The following is a 22,353-nucleotide window of genomic DNA, read 5'->3' as shown; positions in this document are numbered from 1 at the left end:
CTGAAGTTAAAGAAGCAGGGTGACAATATACAGCCTTGATGTACTCCTTTTCCAATTTGGAACCAGACTGTTGTTCCATGCCCAGTTCTAACTGTTGCTTCCTGACCTGCATACAAATTTCTCAAGAGGCAGATCAGGTGGTCTGGTATTCCCATCTCTTCCAGAATTTTCCAAAGTTTATTGTGATCCACACAGTCAAAGGCTTTGGCATAGTCAATAAAGCAGAAATAGATGTTTTTCGGCACACACAATAACACAATACATTTGTGTGTGACATACATACATTTACATACACACACACACAAATGTATATATTTTTAAATTTTTTCCACTTATACAAAAGCAACAACAGGAACAAGGGTTACCATTTTGCACGTCCAGCAAAATAAACTTTTGGTATCCCAATAAAAAGAGGTATCTGCCACTAATGAGTATAAATGGGACATTTTTAAAATACAGTGCATGCTTATATAAAGAAGTATATTGCCCGGGTTAAGATTTTAAAATATTAATTTTACATTAATTAGTCACTTTCTATCTAACTTCCATTCAAGAGTCTCCCTCCTTACATTTTCTAATTTTTACTTCCAATTTATATGGCCAAGGTCATACATATTTTAGACTTAACTAATTATAAAATTTCAAAGAATGAAATTCTAACTTCAAACATTACCTTTTAAATCATTTACAGTCATATCCTTCTCTTTTGCACTCATAAAACGGAAGTCTTTCCAACTGAGAGAGAAGCTGCCACTACAGGAAGAATCTAAAACACTTGGCTTTAGTACCATATACTGCTGGTTTAGTCATTAAAACACTAGTTTTCAAAATCTAATCTTTGGACCAGCAGCTGTGGCATTATCCACAGGCTTTTTAGAAACACCAATTCATCCATCCTATCTCAGTTTAGAAAACCAAACTTTCTAGGATGAGCCAAGGAAATGGTTTTACTAAACTCTTAGACAGGTTAAAGTTTGAGGACCACTGCTTTAGGGTTAGGAAAGAAGTCTAGAATTTATGATGAAGCCTGTTTCTATAAATGTTTTACTGGAACTCAGTCATTAATATTCATTTATGTATTGTTTACAGCTGCTTTCATGCTACAAAGACAAAACTGAGTAGTTGCAACAGACACTGTAATATTTTAATATAAAAATATTAAATTTTTACTGTTCATTTAAAAAGAAATTTGCTGAATCCTGATCTAGATGTCTAAAAGATTAATTATGCAATAGGTATGAACAATTTCTTCATATAATTTTAATCACTAAAGGGAAAATGATATTTAAAAAGGGTTAATTTCTAACAGATTAAAAACAAAACAAAATTTGAGAATATACATGCCACTTACATTATCCGTTGGGTTTCTGATGAAAAGTCAACATATCTTCCAAAAATAAATTTAAGGTCCTAGAATTTCAACAAAGAAAAGACTAATAAGGAAAACCAGGGGAAAACATGCAAAATAATAAAACCAATTTATAAATTTCAACTTACCTTTTCCTGAACATGTTTAGCTAAATTCTTTACATAAATTCTACAGTTTGGTTCACCAGGTTCGTAACTTCTAAAAACTGAAAGTGTTTCCATTTCTTACATAAAAACAAAGCAAGACAAGGATACAAAATTAAGACAGCTTCATCAATTTTTTGAAGAAAAACTTTAACAGAAATCAAATATAACTGCTAAATAGACAAAATAAGCATTAAGAAAATGTTAAAATCATAGAAATTAATGACAATGTTACTAATGGTATAAAAATACCCATTAAGAATCTAAAGTGATGTTAAAAAATATCAGGCATCTAAAATTACTAAAATGTATCCACAAAATATTTTTATTAAAGCTTAATTTTTATTTGAAAGACTGAAGCAAATAAAGATGCTATCAAACATCTGTGTTATTTTCTGATTAAAGTCAATCTCCCTAAGTACCAGAAACCAGTATAGTCAAATGTAAAATAAATTACTCAAAATGTAATTATCAAGTATTTCAGACAAACTGTGGGCTCTGAATCTCTATTTAGCTATTTCTATTCAGTCTCTGAAATGTGTTCCTGACAACTAGATGTTTAAGCAAAAATGCTATTTGAAAGTCAGTTTCCAATTATTATGAAAATATTATGTGTCACATGTCAATCTAAAATCCCTAAATATTTTAAGATATATTAAAATAGGAAAAAATCCATTAGAAGTAAAAAAAACTATCATATTAGGATATAAAATTCATAAACACAAGCTTTTAATTACCAAAGAGTTAAAACTATATTTTTAGACAAACAACTGCTTTGCATACATCTCAGACACAGTATTGTGATGGTCTATCAACTGTATCTTGAATACAGAATTCCAAACTGTTGGTCACACTGACTTAAGATGTCATATAAAAGTCTCAGAAATGAAAACAGTCTTCCAAACAAATATACTTTGGGAACATTGTATTGAGCGATACTTTGATAGTTTCTTCCCTATAAAAGTATGAGCACTAAAAACCAAAAGTAATGATTAAAAACATTTAACTGAAGATATGTCTTGAAGTACATGCTTTAGTTAAGGTAAATAACATGAAGAGATTTATTTTGCTTCTGAAGGGCCAAAGAAATGTAAAATAGTAAGTTCTGGTTTATTTCATGCAATTACCTTCTCGAGAAATTCTGCCCTTTTCCAACTCCCTTCTAGAAATACATTCTGATGGCATTTCATCAGAGTCATCTTTAATCTCCTCTGTGATGTTCAAATTTGGTTGGGGAAAGATTTTTCCAAATCCTATATTAGATGCATCAGCTTCAGTAGCAGGTAAATCTAGAGTTAACATTGACATTAGCCATTAAAAATCTTCCCTTCAAAATAGTTTTTCTTTTCCATTTTTAATTTTTAAGATATCTTCTAGCACTAAACCTCTTTGGTGTTTTTCTCAACACTTTGAAACGGGTGAGCAAACTTTTTCTATAAAGGTTCAAACAGTAAATATTTTAGGTTTTGCAGGCCATATGGTTTCTATCATGACTGTTCAACTCTGTCACTATAACATGAAAATCATAAAATAAGACACTTCCATTTGAGGATACTAAAAAAAAAAAAAATCCATCCATTATACTTCTCCCCACCAAAAAAAAAACAAAAAACACAAAGGTCAATACTGGTGGTCCTACAAGAAGTCAAGAAAAATATGTATTTGCACACTTACTCAATTAAGAAAATTAAAATCATTATAAATTTTAAATTCACAACATAGCAATATAATGAATTTCATTCAGAAAACATGAATTTTAGCTTCAGTGAAAGTTAAACTGATTTGGGGTAGAGGGTTGGGAAGAACAGGATTAAACATGCAGTATAAAAATTCCCAGTTATACTACCTAAAAAGGCAAACAAAACCTTAAAAAAGCTATGAAAATGATGCAAACATGCCACATTTGCATGCCACATTTAGGATCTTAAAAGTCTCCTAATGTAGAAAAACTATTGTTCCAAGAGATCTTTTATGGCCTGAAGGCATCAGGAAGAAAAGAGCCTTTAGAACTGTTTTCATTGTTTATTCACCATTACTCTACAGTGATGCAGAATGGGATGACTGCCACACCCCTCAATAAGGTCTAAGTCTTTGAGTAAATTATGCTTAAAAAATAGAAATTTGCATCAAAGGGTCACTAGCCATCAAATACAGACACTGAAAGAAAAAAAAAAAGAGTTATCTGTAAAGGCAACGTGTTCTCACTACCATCAGAGAGACAAGACTTAAAACTAGTTATTCATTCAGTACATCTGCAATACTTACTAGAACTCTACCCTATATTCATACAAGGGCTTTTAAAGATATATGTACAAAAATGTACATACCAGAATTTCTGTAATAATAAAATGAAAACCTCAACTTCAATCATTAGAGTTTGATTGAAATATTGACATAACTCTATCATGGAGTGTAATGCAGCCTCAAAAAGTAACCTATGATGATTATTAAAAAAAAGAGAAAATAAAATGTTTATACACAAGCATAGGATGAGATCTGGAAGGACTATCTTCATATCAAATTACTAACAATGCTTATCTCTAAGAAGTCAAATAGGGAAAAGTGGGGTTTGAGGTGTTAACTTTTTAAAATTTCACAGGCTTCTGTTCTGATTATATTTTCTATAGGCTGGTATTATTTCTAAAATTTAAAAATTAAAAGAATAAAGAAATGCCATTGTAGTATAATATCAAAATAATGTTTAAAATAAGCAGGAAAGAAATCTGTAATATCAGTATATTATCTTTAAACTAAAGAATGGTATCTTGTTTAACAACCTTCCGTGTCTTTTGGATTAAAAAAAAATTACATGAAATCTACTAAAGATTTCACAGCTTGTTTTCCTAACCAGTAATTCAACTGTACTAATAAAACCACAGAGCATCACACATTTAGTAAGCAATGAAAAATAATTCAATACAAGAAACATTTATATTTTTGGGGTAAGTAAACATCAGGAAAAACCAGACTAAATTTCACCCTAGAGTTCATTACTAATAAAAGGTAACACATTTAGCACCAATTTTAGTTTTACTTAAAAAGTTTAAAATGAATAGTATTCCATGACACTAAGGAAGATCTAATTGCACATTTTAAATATACTCACAAATACTAAAAACAGAAGCATATAAAATTTAATTCTAATACAAAAAACTGACTGAGAAAAATTTTTACATAGCATGTTAAAGAACTAGAATATGCTTACCACTATTTTCTTCTTCACAATTCTGTTGCTTTTCTAAATCTTTCTTAAATGCAGCTTGCATGTCAGTAGATATATGGAATTCAATTTTTTTATTACCTACAGGTTGTGGTTGGTCAAATACATCCGAAGGTAACAACACTGGATGTAAACTGCTGTTTATAAACAATGATAGCATTACTTTGTAATTGCAAACAAAATTTTGAGAAAAACATAATTTCATATTAACTTTAAATTTAAAAAGCTAATAAAACACACTAGAGGCACTGAACAAAGTAACTTACATTTAATGCTTCAAAAATCCTAACAACTATTCTCATATGGATATTATTAAATTCTCAGTTTAGACAGGTAAGGAGTTTGAGGTTAAAGGATGTTAAATAATTGCATAAAGTCAGTCAGTAAATGACAAGAGATAGAACTTTAGGACTACTGATTCTAAACGTCAGGATATTGGCCAATATGCAAAAAAGTTCATTCTGTGTGTAATGTAAGCATTTTATGCACTGTATTCTATATACTACATATCTATGCTGGCCAATGGAGTAGCCATAAGCCACATGTGGCTAATAAGCACTTGAAATCTTGCTTATGTTCTAATCTGTACTTATGTTCTAAGTACAAAATATACACCAGAGTTTGACAACTTTGTGTGGAAAAAAAGAAATGTAAAACATTTCAATGTTTTATATTAATTGTATTTTGAAATAACAGTTCAGGTATAACTGGTTAAATAAAATACATTATTAAAATTAATTTCACCTTTTAATGTAGTCACTGGAAAATTTAATTGGTTCACATTACAGCTGACCTTTGAACAACTCAAGAAGTTAATGGCCCTGACCCCAGCAGTCAAAAACCTGTATGTATGTAACTTCGTCAGCCTTCCATATCCATGGTTCCTCTGTATTCATGGATCCATATCCATGGACTTAACCAATCTCAGATCATGTAGTACTGTAGTATTTACTGAAAAAATCTGCATACAAGTGGACCCACACAGTTAAAACCCATGTTGTTTAAGGGTCAACTATATTAGTTTTTAATTGTTTGGTGCTGTTATAGGGATTAAAAGCACGGGACTGTGGTGTCAAAACATACATAGGTGGGAAATATGCATCATATTATGTACACTTAACATGAGAAAATAATTCTAAAAAATCCAAAGATTAAAGACCCATTCCTTGAAAAATGTAAAAACATCATTTTAACAAACTTTTCTCAATTTATGAAGTTACTTACAAGTTCAAAGGAAATTTACCTTGTAGAAAAGCTGAACAGAATTAAAACTGCAATTAATGGCAATTTTCATTGATTAAGATATTTAAGTACACAGAAATCCATGGCAAACAGGCTAATAATTTCTACCATAATTTCAACAAAAAAAAATTTGTTAATGCAAAATGTCAGATAATCAGTCAAAAGGGATAATACATTTCAAACAAAATACACAGTAATAAACACTATTACATTGGCAATTTCTCTATTCTAACACAAAGTTTAAGACATACTGGGAAGTTAATTTATATCTAATAAAATTCTTTCATATGCATTGCCCTGATCATCACCCCACATCAGTATATTTCCTGAAAGCTTACTATAAGATGATAAAATCTGAGAGAAATTTTTCATTTTTTAATGTATTAAAACAGCTCCTTCAATGTATTCAAATATCATTACATAACATTTAAGGCAGGTATCTCCACATCCTTCTAGCTTTCCCTTTCATCATTTCTATTCCTACGCACCAAACTGCCTTACCTCTGGAAATGTACTATTTTATTCAAACTGCATCTCTCTTCCCTGACTCATTTTTGCCTCTCGTCCTTCAAGCCCAGCTCAAATTGTCTCCTCTGTCTTAAAGTCTTTCCAGATTTCTTAACTGGCTGTGACTTCTCCTTTCTCACAATCTTTCATTCTCAGTTACATCTTGTTATATCATTTAATATTATAATTGATAATACAACAGTCATCTGTGCGTATGTTTTACCTGCCCATAAGACTATTAACTCACTGTTTGAAAAGATAGCACTGAGCTTTGGAAGCATGCTCCAAACCCCACAATATTTAGCATAGAACTTATCACACATTTAATAAATATTTAAAGGTGGGTCCTGTGTGCTAAGCCATGTGAACTTTTACCTGCGAGGGTACTCTGAAGCAAAAAAATGTTTGATATCAGGTAGTGAAGTTAGGAAAAACTAACAAACTTTCATATAAGCACACTGGTGATGCCATTATCAAAACTGTCAGTACAGGAAGAGAAAGACATAATGAAAGTACATTAATTTTGCTTTGAATACTACCTTAAGTGCATACAAGACATTGAGTATACAAACAGGAAACTGGAAATAAAACTCAGGAGTTTAAATCTAGAGATGGAGATTTGGAATCTATCAGTTACAACTGGTGAATCATAAAAATTAATGATATTAACAAGAAGTAAAAATATATGAATAGAAAATGACTACAGACAGGAATATATGGAATCCAATACTTAAAAAGCAAGTAAGGGAGTCAGTGAAAGTCATAAAAGAAAAAAGTAGGAAGAAAAAGAAGAAGAGACGGAGTTAAATATGAGAAACAAAAAAATTAAAGGTGGACAGTTTTGAAACCTGGCATAGTCAATAGTATCAAATGCTGGTCAACTTTGAGAAAATTAGGGATACTTGTGAATTTGGCAAATAAGAAATCATTGGTAAACGAAATGCACTGATAGAAGTCAGAATGAGAAATGATTTCAGTGAAGCAATTAAACAAATTATATAAAGAACTCTTATCGTATAATCTAAAACAAAACTACCTGTGTGAAGCAGATGATGGTATATTCAACATATCCTTTATTTTTCTCTTTTTTCTCACATGGCGCTGCTTTATTGGTTTTGGTCTTTTGGGCTGAAGATTTGCCAGTTCCATTAGTTTGGTCATTCTACATTAGCGGAAAGAAGAGTAAAAAAGATTTATGTAAAAGCCCAGTTATTTACCACTGTTTTTGTTAAGCTTAAATTTTTATTTGAGCTTATAAATTATAAAATGATTTGTATGGCTTAAGTAGAATTTCTAAGTCATAATTTAAGATATAATTCATTTGACAAAAGCTCAAGTTATCAATCTCCTTGATCAATTTTCATCTTAGCCTGAAGGAACTGGGAATTTACTTAATTGCAACTTGTCAAGTTTTAAAGATATGTTTTATTACGAAAATTATTAGTTCCCCAAATAAATGACTGAACTTTGTGTCAAAAAGTTAAACAAGATACACTAAATAAAATCTATGTAACTTTACTGCTCTTGCCTTGACAGATAGTCAACAGATCTTACAAACACAGTAAAATTATTTTGATTAATATTCTAATTATTAAAGAAAACCTAGACTTAAACACTTAATTTTAAAATATTTTGTGCATAATTGTTGGAAAGCATCCTTATATAAACAAGATAACTTACACTGTTCCTGAAAACACAGTTTTCAAATATTATACTCTAAAGTAGCTTAATCAACCAAAGGGCGACAATTGATACTTTGTATATAACTTATCTCCATTATGATTATGAATATTTAGAATAGATCTTCTCTAGTCTTTATTGGCTCTTCCACAGGATCAGATACAATGTTTCCACAAAGCAAGTTCAAAACCATTAGTCACAGCTCTACTTCTCCAGAGTTAAATTTGTGAAATTTGAAAACAAGCACAATAAAATGTAGTTAAGAAGAGTTAAAATAAGTATTAAACCCTTTTTCCATAAGCAAGAAAAAAATGAAAACATATGCTACAAATTTTTAAAGCCTCTTAAAAACCATGGTTTAACAGAAATTTTATGAATAAATCCAGTTATATGAAACATATATCTATATTCATAAATTGCTCTCCAAAAGTATACTAAGCCTCTACAACAGTGCAAGGCATATTTTATGTAATCAATAAATATTTGCTGATAAATATATAGTAGCATGTTTTATAATATTTCCAAAAGATAACAGAGAAGCATGAAACCAGAGCTTAGTTCATTCAAAGGCTTTGTTCTCATGACTTGAGATGAATTAGTTGCAGACTTCCTCACTACATCCCTAAATGGAAATTCAAATAAAACGAAAACAGTTGTGGCCAGCCTATAAAACATTTCTCATTATTATCATTGTTTTCATAAAGAAAATAAAATTTACAGAGGTTAATTAATCCACTGTAATACTTCTTGTTCTTTATTTAGCAACAAATTAGTCTATCAAAAGCTGCCAGCCTTAAAAATATTTCTATTCAAGACCGATGATCTATTAACTCCCGTTTTGGTAGTTTTAACCCCACCTAAGCTTTGACTTTTAACTCTCTCCCTAGAAAGAGAATGTATAAGGAGCCACACTATACAAGTGGATGTTGCCTCAATAACAGTCAAATTGCTGCTGATTACTTGTATACGGTGCCTAGATTCTCTGCTTGGATTCTGACTCCTGTTAAAACACTCCCTCTGTATCTGGTGGCTTCTGTGTGTATCTATGATTCTCACCATTTGCCTATACAGGTCTTCAAGGCTAGGGTTGACAAAACACAGCCAAAGGACCAAATCTAGTCATTGTCTGTTCATTTTTAAATAGAAAGTTTTATTGGAAGATAGCAACATCCATTCATTTAGGTATCATCCACTGGTGCTTTCCCACTACAACAGAACTCTGGCTCTTTACAGAAAATGTTTAGCAATTTCTATTTTAGGCTCTGCTGAACATTATTAACAACTTATTGCTCTTTGCCAGAAGCTTTAAATAAAATATATGTAGATCGTCAAGAACAACCAATAAAAGAATAATTCGTTTGCAGTAATTTTATTGTGAATATTCTTGTATAAAATTCTATAAAGTTGCTCTAGAAATTACTTTGAAGTAAATAAATTCCAGGGAAGTAAACTGACAAAACAGAAATACAACCTAACTTTGTTCTGTAAAGCCTTCGCAAACACTGAATTAGTGAATAATCAATCACTGTCCCTAAAGGAAATTCTGGATTAGGTTCCTGCAAGCACGTGCTCACATTTCATCAACTGATCATTACACACCTCGTTTTATGTTTGTTTACTTTTAAGAACATCTTATTTAATATATATTTTTGATTCAATAACACTGAACTCATAGTCAACAGCACTATAACTCAGGCCTGAACAAAGTTTATCTAACACACAGAATTTTCTCCATAAAACACATCACAGCCTTCTTGATTTTGGAAACCCTAGACAGCACTTCAACACTACACTTGGGGGCATTTTAAACAGCAAAACCAACAACAAACAGCACAAAAATGTGAAAAGCATGGCGAAAAAGACCCTTATTTATAGTATAAGCTGAAACAAGAAGACAGAATGTCACTTTGTTCTACCTCATGAGTGATGTGCATATCAAATGACTCAAATTTTTCACCATTCCGTACATGCCCATGTCTGCTAGAAGACCGTAAAAGCACTGCAATTACTGATGTTGAAGTTATAAATAAACTGTAACAAGTGGGCAAGTTCTCAAATACAGAATCAATAAAAAACAATGATCAACTTTATACCATGATCAATCAAAAAAATTACTCATCATGCAAAAATTTTTCCTTAGGTCTTGATTTCTAGTCTCAGGCCTTAATCTATAGTATGATGGGGAGCTGGGAATGGACAAATGCTAAGGACCCTGAATTAGGAAGAACTATATGCAAAATTTATGAAGAGTAAGAGAATCTCATTCATATATTCTATGTTTATTAGAATCTACACAAATATCTGACATTACATACCTTTGACGGTCTTCATCATCACTGCTTTCATATTCTGATTCTTTACTAGATAATTCCCCATCCTCATCTGGCAAAGGAGGTTCCTCTGGTGGCTGAGGAGATGTAGGTGGAAGAGGTGCATGTAATGGCATATAGTCCTCATACTAAGTAAAAACAAAAAATACTATGGTAATCTATGATGTTTATGAATAGAAAACTATTTCCATTCAGGTACATGATTCTCACATTTCTCTATTCCTCATGATTTTCTTTTACACATTCAACATATATTGATGGAACACTTGCCTTAGTAGACTTTAGTCGATCACAAAACTTGTTTCTTCTGCCTTGGCACCTAGCTGGACTAAATTTCCAAACTTCCCTTGCAGTTAGATTTCACCCGAGTTTTAGTCAATGAAAAGGTAAGCATAAAGACTTCCCACACATAAAATTCTCTCGTTTCTTTATCTGCAGGCTGCACAGTAACGTCCTCACCAACCAGGGAATGCACATAGTGCAGATTAACTTGAATCTTTTTAGTAACTCAGGAAAGAACACCATTCTGCCCTACTTTTGGAATGAACCTGGCACAAGCAAGAGATAATCTGAATTGTGTTAAGTGACTAAGATTTGAGCTTTGTTAACAGCAGCTAGTGTAATTTTAACTATTATCCTCGCAACATGCCAGGCATTGAGGTTTTGGAGTTACAAAGAAAAATTATGAAGCTAATATAGACATTAGAAAAGCAATCAATGCACAATACAAAAGCAAATTTTCAATTTGTTAGCCTTCTAAAATAATTTCTCATTGCTGTTATCTGAAAAAGTACTAAAGGGACATATATACAATGGAATATTACTCAGCCATTAAAGAGAATGAAGCAATGTCACTTGCAGTGACACAGATGACCTAGAAACTGTCTTACTAAATGAAGTTAAGTCAGAGAAAGACAAATATCATATAATATTGCTTATACATGGAATCTAAAAAAATGGTACAATGAACTTATTTAGAAAACAGAAATAAAAGAGTTACAACATGACTTAAGAATCACTCATGAATCTGAACAAACTTATGATTACCAGGTGGGAAGTGAGGGAGGGATAAATTGGGAGATTGGGATTGACATATACATACTACTATACATAATATACATAAGAACCTACTGTATAGCATAGGAAACCACTCAATAATCTACAATGGTCTATATAGGGAAAAGAATCTAAAAAAGAGTGGCTATACGTATATGTCGGAGAAGGCAATGGCACCCCACTCCAGTACTCTTGCCTGGAAAATCCCATGGATGGAGGAGCCTGGTAGGCTGCAGTCCATGGGGTCGCTAATAGTCGGATACGACTGAGTGACTTCACTTTCACTTTTCACTTTCATGCATCAGAGAAGGAAATGGCAACCCACTTCAGTGTTCTTGCCTGGAGAATCCCAGGGACAGGGAAGCCTGGTGGGCTGCCGTCTATGGGGTCACACAGAGTCAGACACGACTGAAGTGACTTAGCAGCATACCTATATGTATTAATATAACTGATTTAGGTGTGACTGCACACCTGAAATACAACACTGTAAACTATACTCCAATTAATTTAAAAAAAAAAAAAAAACCAACAACGAAGTACTGAGTATTACAGCAAAATAATAAAACTACTAAAATTACTGAAGAGCAGACATAACCTACCAACAAAAGTATCAATAGATTTGCATAGTAAATTCTAATAAAAAAAATTATCAACCGTTTTTCTGCAAATGTAACTTACTAGCAATAAAACCAGAAAAATGGAAATTTTAGGCAATTCAGCTTGTTAAATGTTACTATTTTGTAGGATAGCACAATGTTCTAGATCAAAGGACTGAATAACCCTAAGAGAAATGATGGCCTCTATTACCAAAAACATTACTTTAATATTCTGGGGAATTCACTGGCTGTTCAGTGGTTAGGATTCCATGATTCCACTGCAGGAGTCATGGGTTCAATTTCTGATCAAAGAACTAAGATACCACATGCTGCACAGCATGGCCAAGTAAGAAAAAATTAAAAAAAAAAAAAAGTTCTGGCTTTTTCCCACTTTCAGTTCTCCACAGGACTATTATTACGTTAACTTTGTATTTGTTCTTCATTTTCAATACACGTTAGAGATCACTGGCACAACATTTGTAAAATTTAGCCTCAATAATCTCACCACAAGAAGCGAAATTTTGAATGTTGAAAATTCCAAAAGCTTTCTTACCATGGGAGGCCGGGTAGTAATTGGTCCAAAAGGTGTGGGCAAATTCATTTTATTCATAAGATGAAGCACCTTAATAAAAGGGATAAAACATGTGAAATCAAATAGAAAAATCATGATTCAACTCACATCTGATAGTGTACTTAAAAACTCTGCAATAATACTAGTGATTAATTTAGTGCAAAGGAAGGATCACCTCTTGCCTTTATAATACCAGGAAAGGGCTAAACTGGTATATCTCAGGCACTGGTATATCTTAGAAGATCAACCTTCCTAAAATATTTATCAATTGTACAAAATACCATTATTCTCATTATTAAAAATGTCATATTCTTACAATGTGAAATTTACTAAAGTGTTTTTTCCTTGATTATTGCGAATTATTAAACATAGAGAAAAATAAAGAAAATCATCATCTATATTTTGTACTTAAAAGTATCTTTTATTGTCCATATTTCTAAGCATTTATTGAGGGATCCTCTATATCTTTTCCTCTAAGAAAGGAAAAAGCATATGCTAAAGTAATGAAGAATTACCAGAAATTACATTTCCCAAATTAGCTTATGCTTATTAGTATTAATACTAAACATAGTATTTTTACACTATAGTTTATAAAAACCCTTACTTGAATGTAGTTATTTTTTCAATACTTTCTGCAATGGACTGAATGTTTATGTCCCTCTCAAAAATTCATATGTTAAATCCTAACATGTAATGGTATGGTATTAAGACATGAGGCTTTGGGGAAGTTATTAGGTCATAAGGGTAGAACTCCCATAAATGGGATTAGTGTACCTTATAAAAAGCACAACTGAGAGCTCTCTCACGCTCTTTCAGTTACATGAGGTTACAAAGAGAAAATGGCCATCTTCCACCCAGAAGAGGGCCCTCACCAGAACCTGACTCTACCGGCACACTGATATACAACTTCCAACCTCCAGACTGTGAAAAATAATTTTCTATTATTTAAAAACCGCCCAGATCATGGTACTTAGCTATAACAGCCCAATCTAAGGCATCTTTAAAATTCTGTAATATTATCACCCTTATAGGAATTAGTCTGATTAATACAACTATTTTTTAAAAAGTACGAGAAAGTATTTACTTTGAGAAATGTTTATTCTACTTACCTGCACATAGAACTTTGGCACACTTGCCAAAGCATTTACTATATTTGCTAGGATTGTACTTGAAGGTGGTGGGTACATATACTTGAGGCATGAATTTAGAGGAAAAGTCAGCCTAAAAAAAATACTTAAAATGCTTATTGTGTTTTAGTAAGATTCATATCAATAACTTATTTTAGGTAACCTAATAACATACAAATTGCTCAAATGATTCAGTAAATCTAAGAGTACTCTGTTCCTAAAAGATCTAAATGATTACATTTAAACAGCAAGTTGCCTTCTCTCTGCATTATAGAATATAGCATTTCTTTTCAGAGCTTATCTTACAACTTTGAACATTTTAATGGAACCAAATTCAGTGACAAACTCTTAATGCTCTATATGTTTAATCAACACACTAAAAATCTTCATTATATATACTAAAATATCCTTTAAAAATATCTTGACAACACACACACACACACATAACCCCCACACACAAACCTACCTATCCAAAATAAAAGCAAAAGACACAATGAAATACAAACAAAAATGCTAACCCATGGTTTGGTGCAATTCCATTTTCTATGGTTAAACAATCAAGTTCTTTCTTTTCTTTATCATCTTCCACAGGATCATCAGACCTAAGAAATATGGAATCAAAATTGATGTTATCTATAGAAGAAACAGAATGACAAAAATGACACTATCTTTTCAAACACAGCATTATAAAAATAGCTGCGAAAGTACAATTTTCAGCTATTAAGTAAATACCAATGAAAAAGAAAACTAATTCCAGATATAAGGCAAGCCACGTTTTCATTTATTCTTCATAGCAATGACACGAAGATGGTATGATGAATCTTACTGACAGCCCTCACCCACCAAAACTGAAGTTCACAGGTATAAAATAGTGGCACACAAATGTCTTTAATGTCCATCAGCAAGGGTTTCTTAAAAATCAGACAGCTGGGGCCTATCCTCCTCACCACCCCCAACAACCCAAATTTCTGATTCAGTACGACTAGGTTAAGGACGAACAATCTTTCCTTCAGTCAAGATTCTAGATGATGCAGCTGGTGCAGGGATTGTACTATGAGAACCACTGGTGTAAAGCAATTTATAAAGGTTATATAGCTACAAAGAATTACAGCTAGGAATCAAGTCTGTGCCTATTAATGATACCTTGCTATATATTAGGACTTTATACTAGTTACCTTCCCTCCACTTAATAGTTGAACGCTTTCACCTACTCTCTTTTCATTTCACACTGGTTAAGTCCTAATATTAAATCAATACTCAGGTTACGAATGCATAATTAGGAACAAACAAATGTATTGCTTTCAAGTACTAGATTTAGTAGAGAGATACAATCATTTACTGTTTCAGATTATTTACTTGTTAGTCTGAAAATAATCCAAGAGCGATACAACTCTTTAAAAAAATTAGTAATTTAATTTAAAAAAATTTTTTAATAAATTAAAAAAATAATAATAAACTTTTAAAAGGCTAGGAAAACCTATCTACATACCTTTTCTTTTTTTCAGTGCCCAAAGAGGGACATGGTGAATGAACTCGATCTTGCTCTTTTGCAAATTCAACAACTAAAGTATGACCCAAAAGTTTCAGTTGATGAAGTCTTGTCAATGCCTTCAGTTGGAAGAACAAAAGAGTAAAATAATTAATAACTGTACCTAAGTTATCTGTTACAGACCACATATAAAGTAATTTATACACTTTTTTTGTTAATGCTGATAACATTTCCTTGGCTATTTTTCACCCATTTCTAATGTCAGGCTGCCAAGCCTTCATTACTCATTAGGCAATCACTTCCAATCGCTTAGCAAAACTAAGATCTGGTTAAATCCAACTTTTCCTGTGCTAATGCAGCAGAAAATGTTTAGAAAAACAAACATAATGAACTGGGCTGGTCTCACTTTAAATTCACAATCACAATCACAAATCTGAGGGCAACCTCTAATGAAGCCAACCAGTTACATACTACATTCTCAGTTCATTTTTTTCTACCAATCTCTAAGATAATATTTTGCACTATTTCCTTCTTCCTTAACTTCATGATAGTCCTGTCCCATTCTTTTAGCCTTGGATATCGCTTCCTACTTTAAGAAAACTGAAGCTACAAAATGAGAATTTCGGATTCCAAACCATAATTTCTCATTTACCATCTTCTGAATCCACATATTCTACCTTCTATCTGTTATCACATATCAACGATCTATGTTCTTATTTAAATCTAGTTGACTTGTTGTATATGCTTCCCTGGTAGCTCAGACAGTAAAGTGACTGTCTGCAATGTGAGAGACCTGGGTTCAATCCCTGAATCAGGAAGATCCCCTGGCGAAGGAAATGGCAATCCACGCCAGTACTCTTGCCTGGAAAATTCCATGGATGGAGGAGCCTACTAGGCTACATTCCATGGGATCACAGAGTCAGACGCGACTGAGCAACTTCACTTCACTTCACTTGTACACTAAATCCCAGCCCCTCTTCTTCTTTCTGGAACTGTACAGGGTGTGTTCCTACCTACATTGCTAATTTTCTGTCCTCTACGGGATTGTCCCCAACAGCATACAAACACAATCTGATTTCTCCCATCCTACAAAGTATTTTTTCCTCATTAATAGATCCCACTTATCACTATTCCCCCCTTCCCCCTCCCTCCCCTTAAATTACTCTTACAGTAAAGCTCCTCGAGGAACATCTATGCCCTCTATCTAAAATTCCTCTCCCATCCAGTTTCAAACTCACTCCAATCAGGTTTATACCTTAATCAGTCCACTGACACTGTCTGTCACAAACAAATTCTGTACTGCCACACCAATGGTCAACTCTCAATCTTCATTTTATAGTATTTAACACAATCACTCTTTTTTTTATACATGTTCTTCACTTGGAGTCTAGACATTATAACTTCCCTAGACATTATAACTTCCCTACAGTTTTCTTCCACGTTATTGTGTTTTACTCCTCAATCACTTTGGTTTATTTATGCTGTCTTGAACTCTTAATGTTGGTATACTCCAGAGATCTATATTTGGATCTAATCCAGTACCCTAAATTTAAAGACTGTCTCTACGCTGATAATTTCCCAACTTATAATTTCAGTCAAAATCTCTGTCCTTAAGTCAAGGAACATATTTCCAAACTACTGGATAGCTTCTCTTAATTTTAAACATTTTAAAATTAACACTCCAGGAATTGAATCTTCTCTCCCCACCCTCACCTCAAATGTTTCCCATCTGGAAACTTTCAATGGCAACTCCCTTCTTTCATTTACTCATGTCAAAAATCTTGCAATAACCCTTAACACCTCTTTCCCATGTTGCATAACCAAGCCATCAAAAATTGCTATTTGCTTCTACCTCCAAATTAATCTAAAATCTAACTACTCCTTACCATCTCCACTGCTACCACCATGGTCCAAGAAACCACCATCTTTGGACTGAACTAGCAGTTTAATCTTTTAACACATTTTCCTGTTTCTACTCTTCCCTGCCTTCCATCTATTCTCAACACAAAGTGTTGAGTTTAAGTTTCTTCCTCTCAAAATGTGTCACACATTCTCTTCAAAGTTATAGCTTTCAATTTTAATGTTAATTAGTCCTCTGCTGCTGCTGCTAAGTCGCTTCAGTCGTGTCTGACTCTGTGCGACCCCATACACGGCAGCCCACCAGGCTTCCCTGTCCCTGGGACTCTCCAGGCAAGAATACTGGAGTGGGTTGCCATTTCCTTCTCCAATGCATGAAAGTGAAAAGTGATAGTGAAGTCACTCAGTCATGTCCAACTCTACTGCAGCCTACCAGGCTCCTCCGTCCATGGGATTTTCCAGGCAAGAGTAAAGAAGTGGGCTGCCATTGCCTTCTCCCAACTAGTCCTCATAGTTTCTAAATATAAGTCAAATTATGATGCTCTTTTGCTCACAGTACTACAATGGCACCCAATTTTATTCAGCAAAATCTAATGTACTTAGAATGCACATGTCATGGCCCTCTCTAAGTTCTCTGACCTCAAATTCAGTTTCTCCCCCCATTTTTTATGCCTTGATCACAAGCTAGTGCATTTTGCTTATTCCCCTTACTGGAATTCACTTTCCCCATATTATTTCCTTAGCTAACTTCCTTTACTTCTTTCAAAATATTGGTCAAACATAACCCTAACTACCTTAACTGTAGCTTAACCTTCTCAACCCAGCACTCCTGATCCTTCATTTTCTAAAATACTAAATAACTTATTAAGTTTATTATTTATGGTCTGTCTCTCCATTCAAGAACATGAGTTCATATGATGGCATAAACCTGCGTTTGACTTACTAATAGATCCCAAGATTTAAAGGAGCATCCAGCACATAGCAGGTACCGTGGATTTTTTGAACAAATGGAACTTTAGGGCTTAACTGGGACTATAATTTTATTTTACCATCTTTATGCATTCTTATTTGACTCCATTATACAAACCAAGTTTCTAAATGTTTTAATAATTTTCAAGTCCTTAATTCAATCTAGACCTCTTCACTGTCAACGAACCTCTGATTATCTGAAATACAGCTGAATTACTTCAAGTTTCTTCCTCTCAAAATGTGTTACACGTTCTCTTCAAAGTTATAGCTTTTAATTTTTAATGTTAACTAGTCCTCATAGCTTTCTCAGCTACTTACTATAAACATCTCTCTCCCTTTGTTTTAAAAAACTATTAATCAGGTGCACTATAGCCTAAAAACTCTATCACTGCTACCATCTTCTCATTCCTTCTTTTCGATACAAGTATTTCCCAAAGATAATGACGGGCTCCATGTCCTCTCCTACAAGTTAATCTTGACTCTAAAACAATGTGGTTCATTACCATATTTTACCAACAATATTTTAAAACTGTATTTCAAAATATCTTTTTTGAAAAAAATGTTTTCCTATATTTTAATATATACAATGTGAAAGTCTTCTGTAATTCCACCCTGGGAGAAAAACATTTATTATTTGGTATATAGCTCTGCTACATTTTGTTCTAGGCATACACTAACATACATAGTACTAGTTTTCAAGAACTCCGAGGTTACATAATATGTATTTCCCAACTTTGTTTATGAATCTATCTGGGTTACATTTCTGATCAATACATATTCATTTGACTTCATTTTCTGAGGGTTGTAGTCCAGTGTATGGATACACTACAATTTAAAGTGTCCTTTCCCCTTATTAAGAATTTGGTCATTTCTACAGTTTCCCAATAAAAAGTACTTTACTATTAGACTGTTAATTCTTCACCTTGTGTCATTAGAGGATCTTGTCTTCTTAAAACTCTCTTCTCTTTGCATCCATGAGAATTTGTTTTCTAGTTCTACTTCCTTTTTAACTTCTCCCTCCCTCCCTGTCTTCTTTGCTGGTTCTTCTTCCTTTGGCCAGCCATATTCATTCACTTTGTTGAAGAAATTCCATTTTTAAGCCTACCTCCACTCTAGACCCATATTTTTCATTGCTTTTTAAAATATTTCCACAGAAGTAGCCCACCGACTCCTCACAGTTAATAGATAACATATGAATTCATTACATACCTTTGAAAACACTCTCTGAGTCCTGCCCCTCATATCAGCTAAAGTAATAACCCAAGAACTCAGTCTGAAAATCTTCAAGTGTTCCCTCTCTCTCAACCATATCTACAGGGATCACAGGACCTACAAACACAATCTCTACCCAATGTGTATCTACTTCTTCTTTTGTCTTCTTACTTCCTTACTCAGATCTTTTCTCCTGCCTTGGCCACTGTAACAGTTCTCTTGTCTAGGTTTTCCTTTTGATTTTTCTACGTCTAATCTTTTTCCCCATCTAATCCATTACATGAACTCTACAAGATATCTTTCATAGAGCTGACTATATTACTGGTCAGCTTAAATTTATCAAGTACCTTAAGAATAACTACTAAACAAAATTCAATCCCTTCCTCCCCTCAACCCAAATTTAGACTCAACCTACTTTCCAAGTCCTATTTCAACCCTCAGCTTTTGCTTCACTTAGAGCTTTCCATGCTCCACAGTCTTCTTTAGTGGTCTCAAAACATGGAAAGCCCATTTCCCTTTGTTTTCGTCTCAAGATCCAACTAATCATTAAAGGTCTACCTCAAAGGTCACCTTTGCAAATGATCCCCCAGGATTTTTTAAATATACATTCTCTATTTAATGCTTAAAGCATCTTGCCTTACAATTTTTATGTCTAAAGGATGTTTTCATCCTTCAAAGCTTGTCATTTTTAATTATACAAAAGGTTACAATTCAATTTTTATTCATGTTCCTGTTAATCTATTCCATAACATCATAAGGAAAAACCCCAATGAATCTTTTGGTCAACTCATAATAGTCTTATGCCCAAATATCTACACTTTGGGCAAAATCTGCCAACTGACAAGCCGAATGTAGCCAATGAGGCAAATTCTGGAAATACAAACCTTTTTGCTTTTGAAAGGGCTTCCCTGGTAGCTCAGTTGGTAAAGAATCCGCCTGCAATGCAGGAGACGCTGGGTTCGATCCCTGGGTTGGGAAAATCCTCCAAAGAAGGAAAAGGCTGCCCACTCCAGTATTCTGGCCTGGAGAATTCCATGGACTGTATAGGCCACGGGGTCGCAAAGAGTAGGAAAGGAAAGGACTGAGCGACTTTGACTTACTTCACTTTGCTTTTAAAAATTATAGTTTAGCCTAATGTTTCATTTTTTAACTATGCCTGGATAATAGAAAGTTGGTAATAAGTAACACAAAAGAAGGAGTCGTACCTTTACAGCTGTTTTTTCATTAGGGAAAGTTGCAAAAGCTGTATGTTTCTGAAAAACAATTAAGGTACAAATTATTTAAAATATAATTTCAATTTCTCATAAGGACATCTGATATTTTACCAGCTGACAGTGATTTGACACTAATAAAATCACAGAAAAGGCAGGAAATCGAGATCATTTAACTGATTACGAATTTCAGGACAGTTTTTAAATCAGTTTAGGATCAGACTTCTTTGAAATGAAAGCCTTGCAAGTGCACACACACAGCATGTTTTAAATATATTTTCATGTACTTCAACAATCCTTAAGTTTAAAAACCTCTACTATCCAGGGAGGTCCATTCTTAAACTATCCAAAATCATAAAATATGTTCCATGTGTAACGCATCCAAAGATCTAAACTTTTCACTATATAGCCAAATGCAAAGTTTAAATGGGTCTTTCTTTTAACTCAATTCACAACCTTGGCTGCATATTAAAATCACCTAGGGAGACAACTATTGATGTCCTGTCCCGTCATAGATCATCTGGCAGAAACTTAATAACATCACCGTCACTATTTTAATGAAGAGCAATCATGTAAAACATCTTCGGGTATAATGGAAAATAAAGTAATTTTGTACATTCCTGGGTTGGACTTTTAATAGTTTTAAATTATCACTCCCTGAAAGACTACGCTGTACAATTTTTATGAAGAACATCTTCCTCAAAAATCTAGTAGAAATCCTGTAATTAGCTTACTCAAGTTGCCGACTTCTGTAGTTTCTCCTCTATTTTGATGAATATCTTAACGCTGGCTTATAAGCAAACCAAGATTTTTAAGTATCCCTTTGTTACATATTTTTGGGAGTACTCTTGAGTTTAAGAGAAATATTTCTAAATTCCGAGGAGTTTCGAGATTCCCAGGGTGGGTGAGAAACGGAATATAATAAAGGTTACTTTTCATTCTTTCTGCTTCGCCTTTCTCAATCGCCCTTTTCCGCAGCGCGGCGACTAATCGAGGCACAAGCCAATTAAAACTTGATTTGGGACGAAAGATATTTTGATATGAAAGAAGAAAGACTGGGAAGGGGAAGAGGAAGCCTCCACTCCACCAGCGCATCTTCCCCACTCTTCTTTTTCCTTCTGTCAGAACTTCCCTTCCCCACGTCACCGGCCTAGGACCTTCCCCGGAAACTAGGGGTTCGCGCGCTCTTACCAGGCGCCCCTTATCGGATAGGACGCGCACGGACTGCGCCCCGAAATACTTCAGCAAGTCTTCTTTCTCCTCAGCGGTAAGCTCGGCTGGCAGGTGCCTCACTAGAAGGGTTCGGTCGCCCCGCGGGGGAGAAAGCGAAGCAGAATTCTGGCATCCTCTGGACATCGGAAGCGGCTGTTCTGGGGCCGCCATTTCTCACACAGACTCAGCACCTGGGAAGCCGCTGAGGAAACCGCAGTCATCAAAAGAAGCGGAGCTAAAAGAGTCTTCTTCCACTCCGCGCTAAGGATTCTGGAAACAAGGAAATAACGCGAGAGACGGTCGCCTTCTCGCGAGACCTGCAATACAGACTGATGACAACTTTTCGGAGACAAGTTCCTTAGATTGAAAGGGGAAGTTCCAGTGATGGGAAACCAAACTGATTCAAATTCCAGGTAGCTGCTGATGATGTTTAAAACTAAAATTCCCCCGAGAGAGGTGTGAGGATTAAAATATGTTAAAGTACGATGGACTTCAGCCTCCTTTTTCGAGGAGGAAGTAACCCCAAGGGCAGAAGGACTTACTGCTGCGCATGTGCGAGCGG

The 22,353-nt window shown here is 33.9% G+C and overlaps 1 protein-coding gene across 5 annotated transcripts in view; it reads right to left on the bottom strand.

The window, feature by feature from the left end:
• Nucleotides 1–22,069, bottom strand: part of RNPC3 (RNA binding region (RNP1, RRM) containing 3) — a 45,909-nt gene extending 23,840 nt beyond the window's left edge. For 4 of the 5 annotated variants that reach the window (XR_015161609.1, XR_015161612.1, XR_015161611.1 and 1 more), the window contains exons 1-12: nucleotides 21,771–22,069; nucleotides 20,574–20,621; nucleotides 15,331–15,449; nucleotides 14,360–14,443; nucleotides 13,824–13,935; nucleotides 12,697–12,765; nucleotides 10,477–10,619; nucleotides 7,518–7,643; nucleotides 4,718–4,869; nucleotides 2,640–2,801; nucleotides 1,498–1,592; nucleotides 1,352–1,410 (exon numbers count right to left, since the gene is read on the bottom strand). Coding sequence is in view for 1 of the 5 variants with exons in the window: in XM_086394457.1 (XP_086250583.1) it covers nucleotides 1,352–1,410; nucleotides 1,498–1,592; nucleotides 2,640–2,801; nucleotides 4,718–4,869; nucleotides 7,518–7,643; nucleotides 10,477–10,619; nucleotides 12,697–12,765; nucleotides 13,824–13,935; nucleotides 14,360–14,443; nucleotides 15,331–15,449; nucleotides 20,574–20,621; nucleotides 21,771–21,962 (1,361 nt within the window). In the remaining 4 variants the exon portion in view is untranslated. Of the gene's footprint in view, nucleotides 1–1,351; nucleotides 1,411–1,497; nucleotides 1,593–2,639; nucleotides 2,802–4,717; nucleotides 4,870–7,517; nucleotides 7,644–10,476; nucleotides 10,620–12,696; nucleotides 12,766–13,823; nucleotides 13,936–14,359; nucleotides 14,444–15,330; nucleotides 15,450–20,252; nucleotides 20,408–20,573; nucleotides 20,622–21,770 lie in introns of all 5 variants that reach the window. The other variant, XR_015161613.1, reaches the window with a different exon arrangement.
• Between the last annotated feature and the right edge of the window lie 284 nt (nucleotides 22,070–22,353).

This window comes from Bos grunniens, chromosome 3 (genome assembly GCF_055505025.1).
Source record: "Bos grunniens cultivar Pamir isolate PY7600 chromosome 3, Bosgru_T2T1.0, whole genome shotgun sequence".
Lineage (NCBI taxonomy): Eukaryota > Metazoa > Chordata > Mammalia > Artiodactyla > Bovidae > Bos > Bos grunniens.
This window is presented reverse-complemented; position numbering and strand designations above follow the sequence as displayed.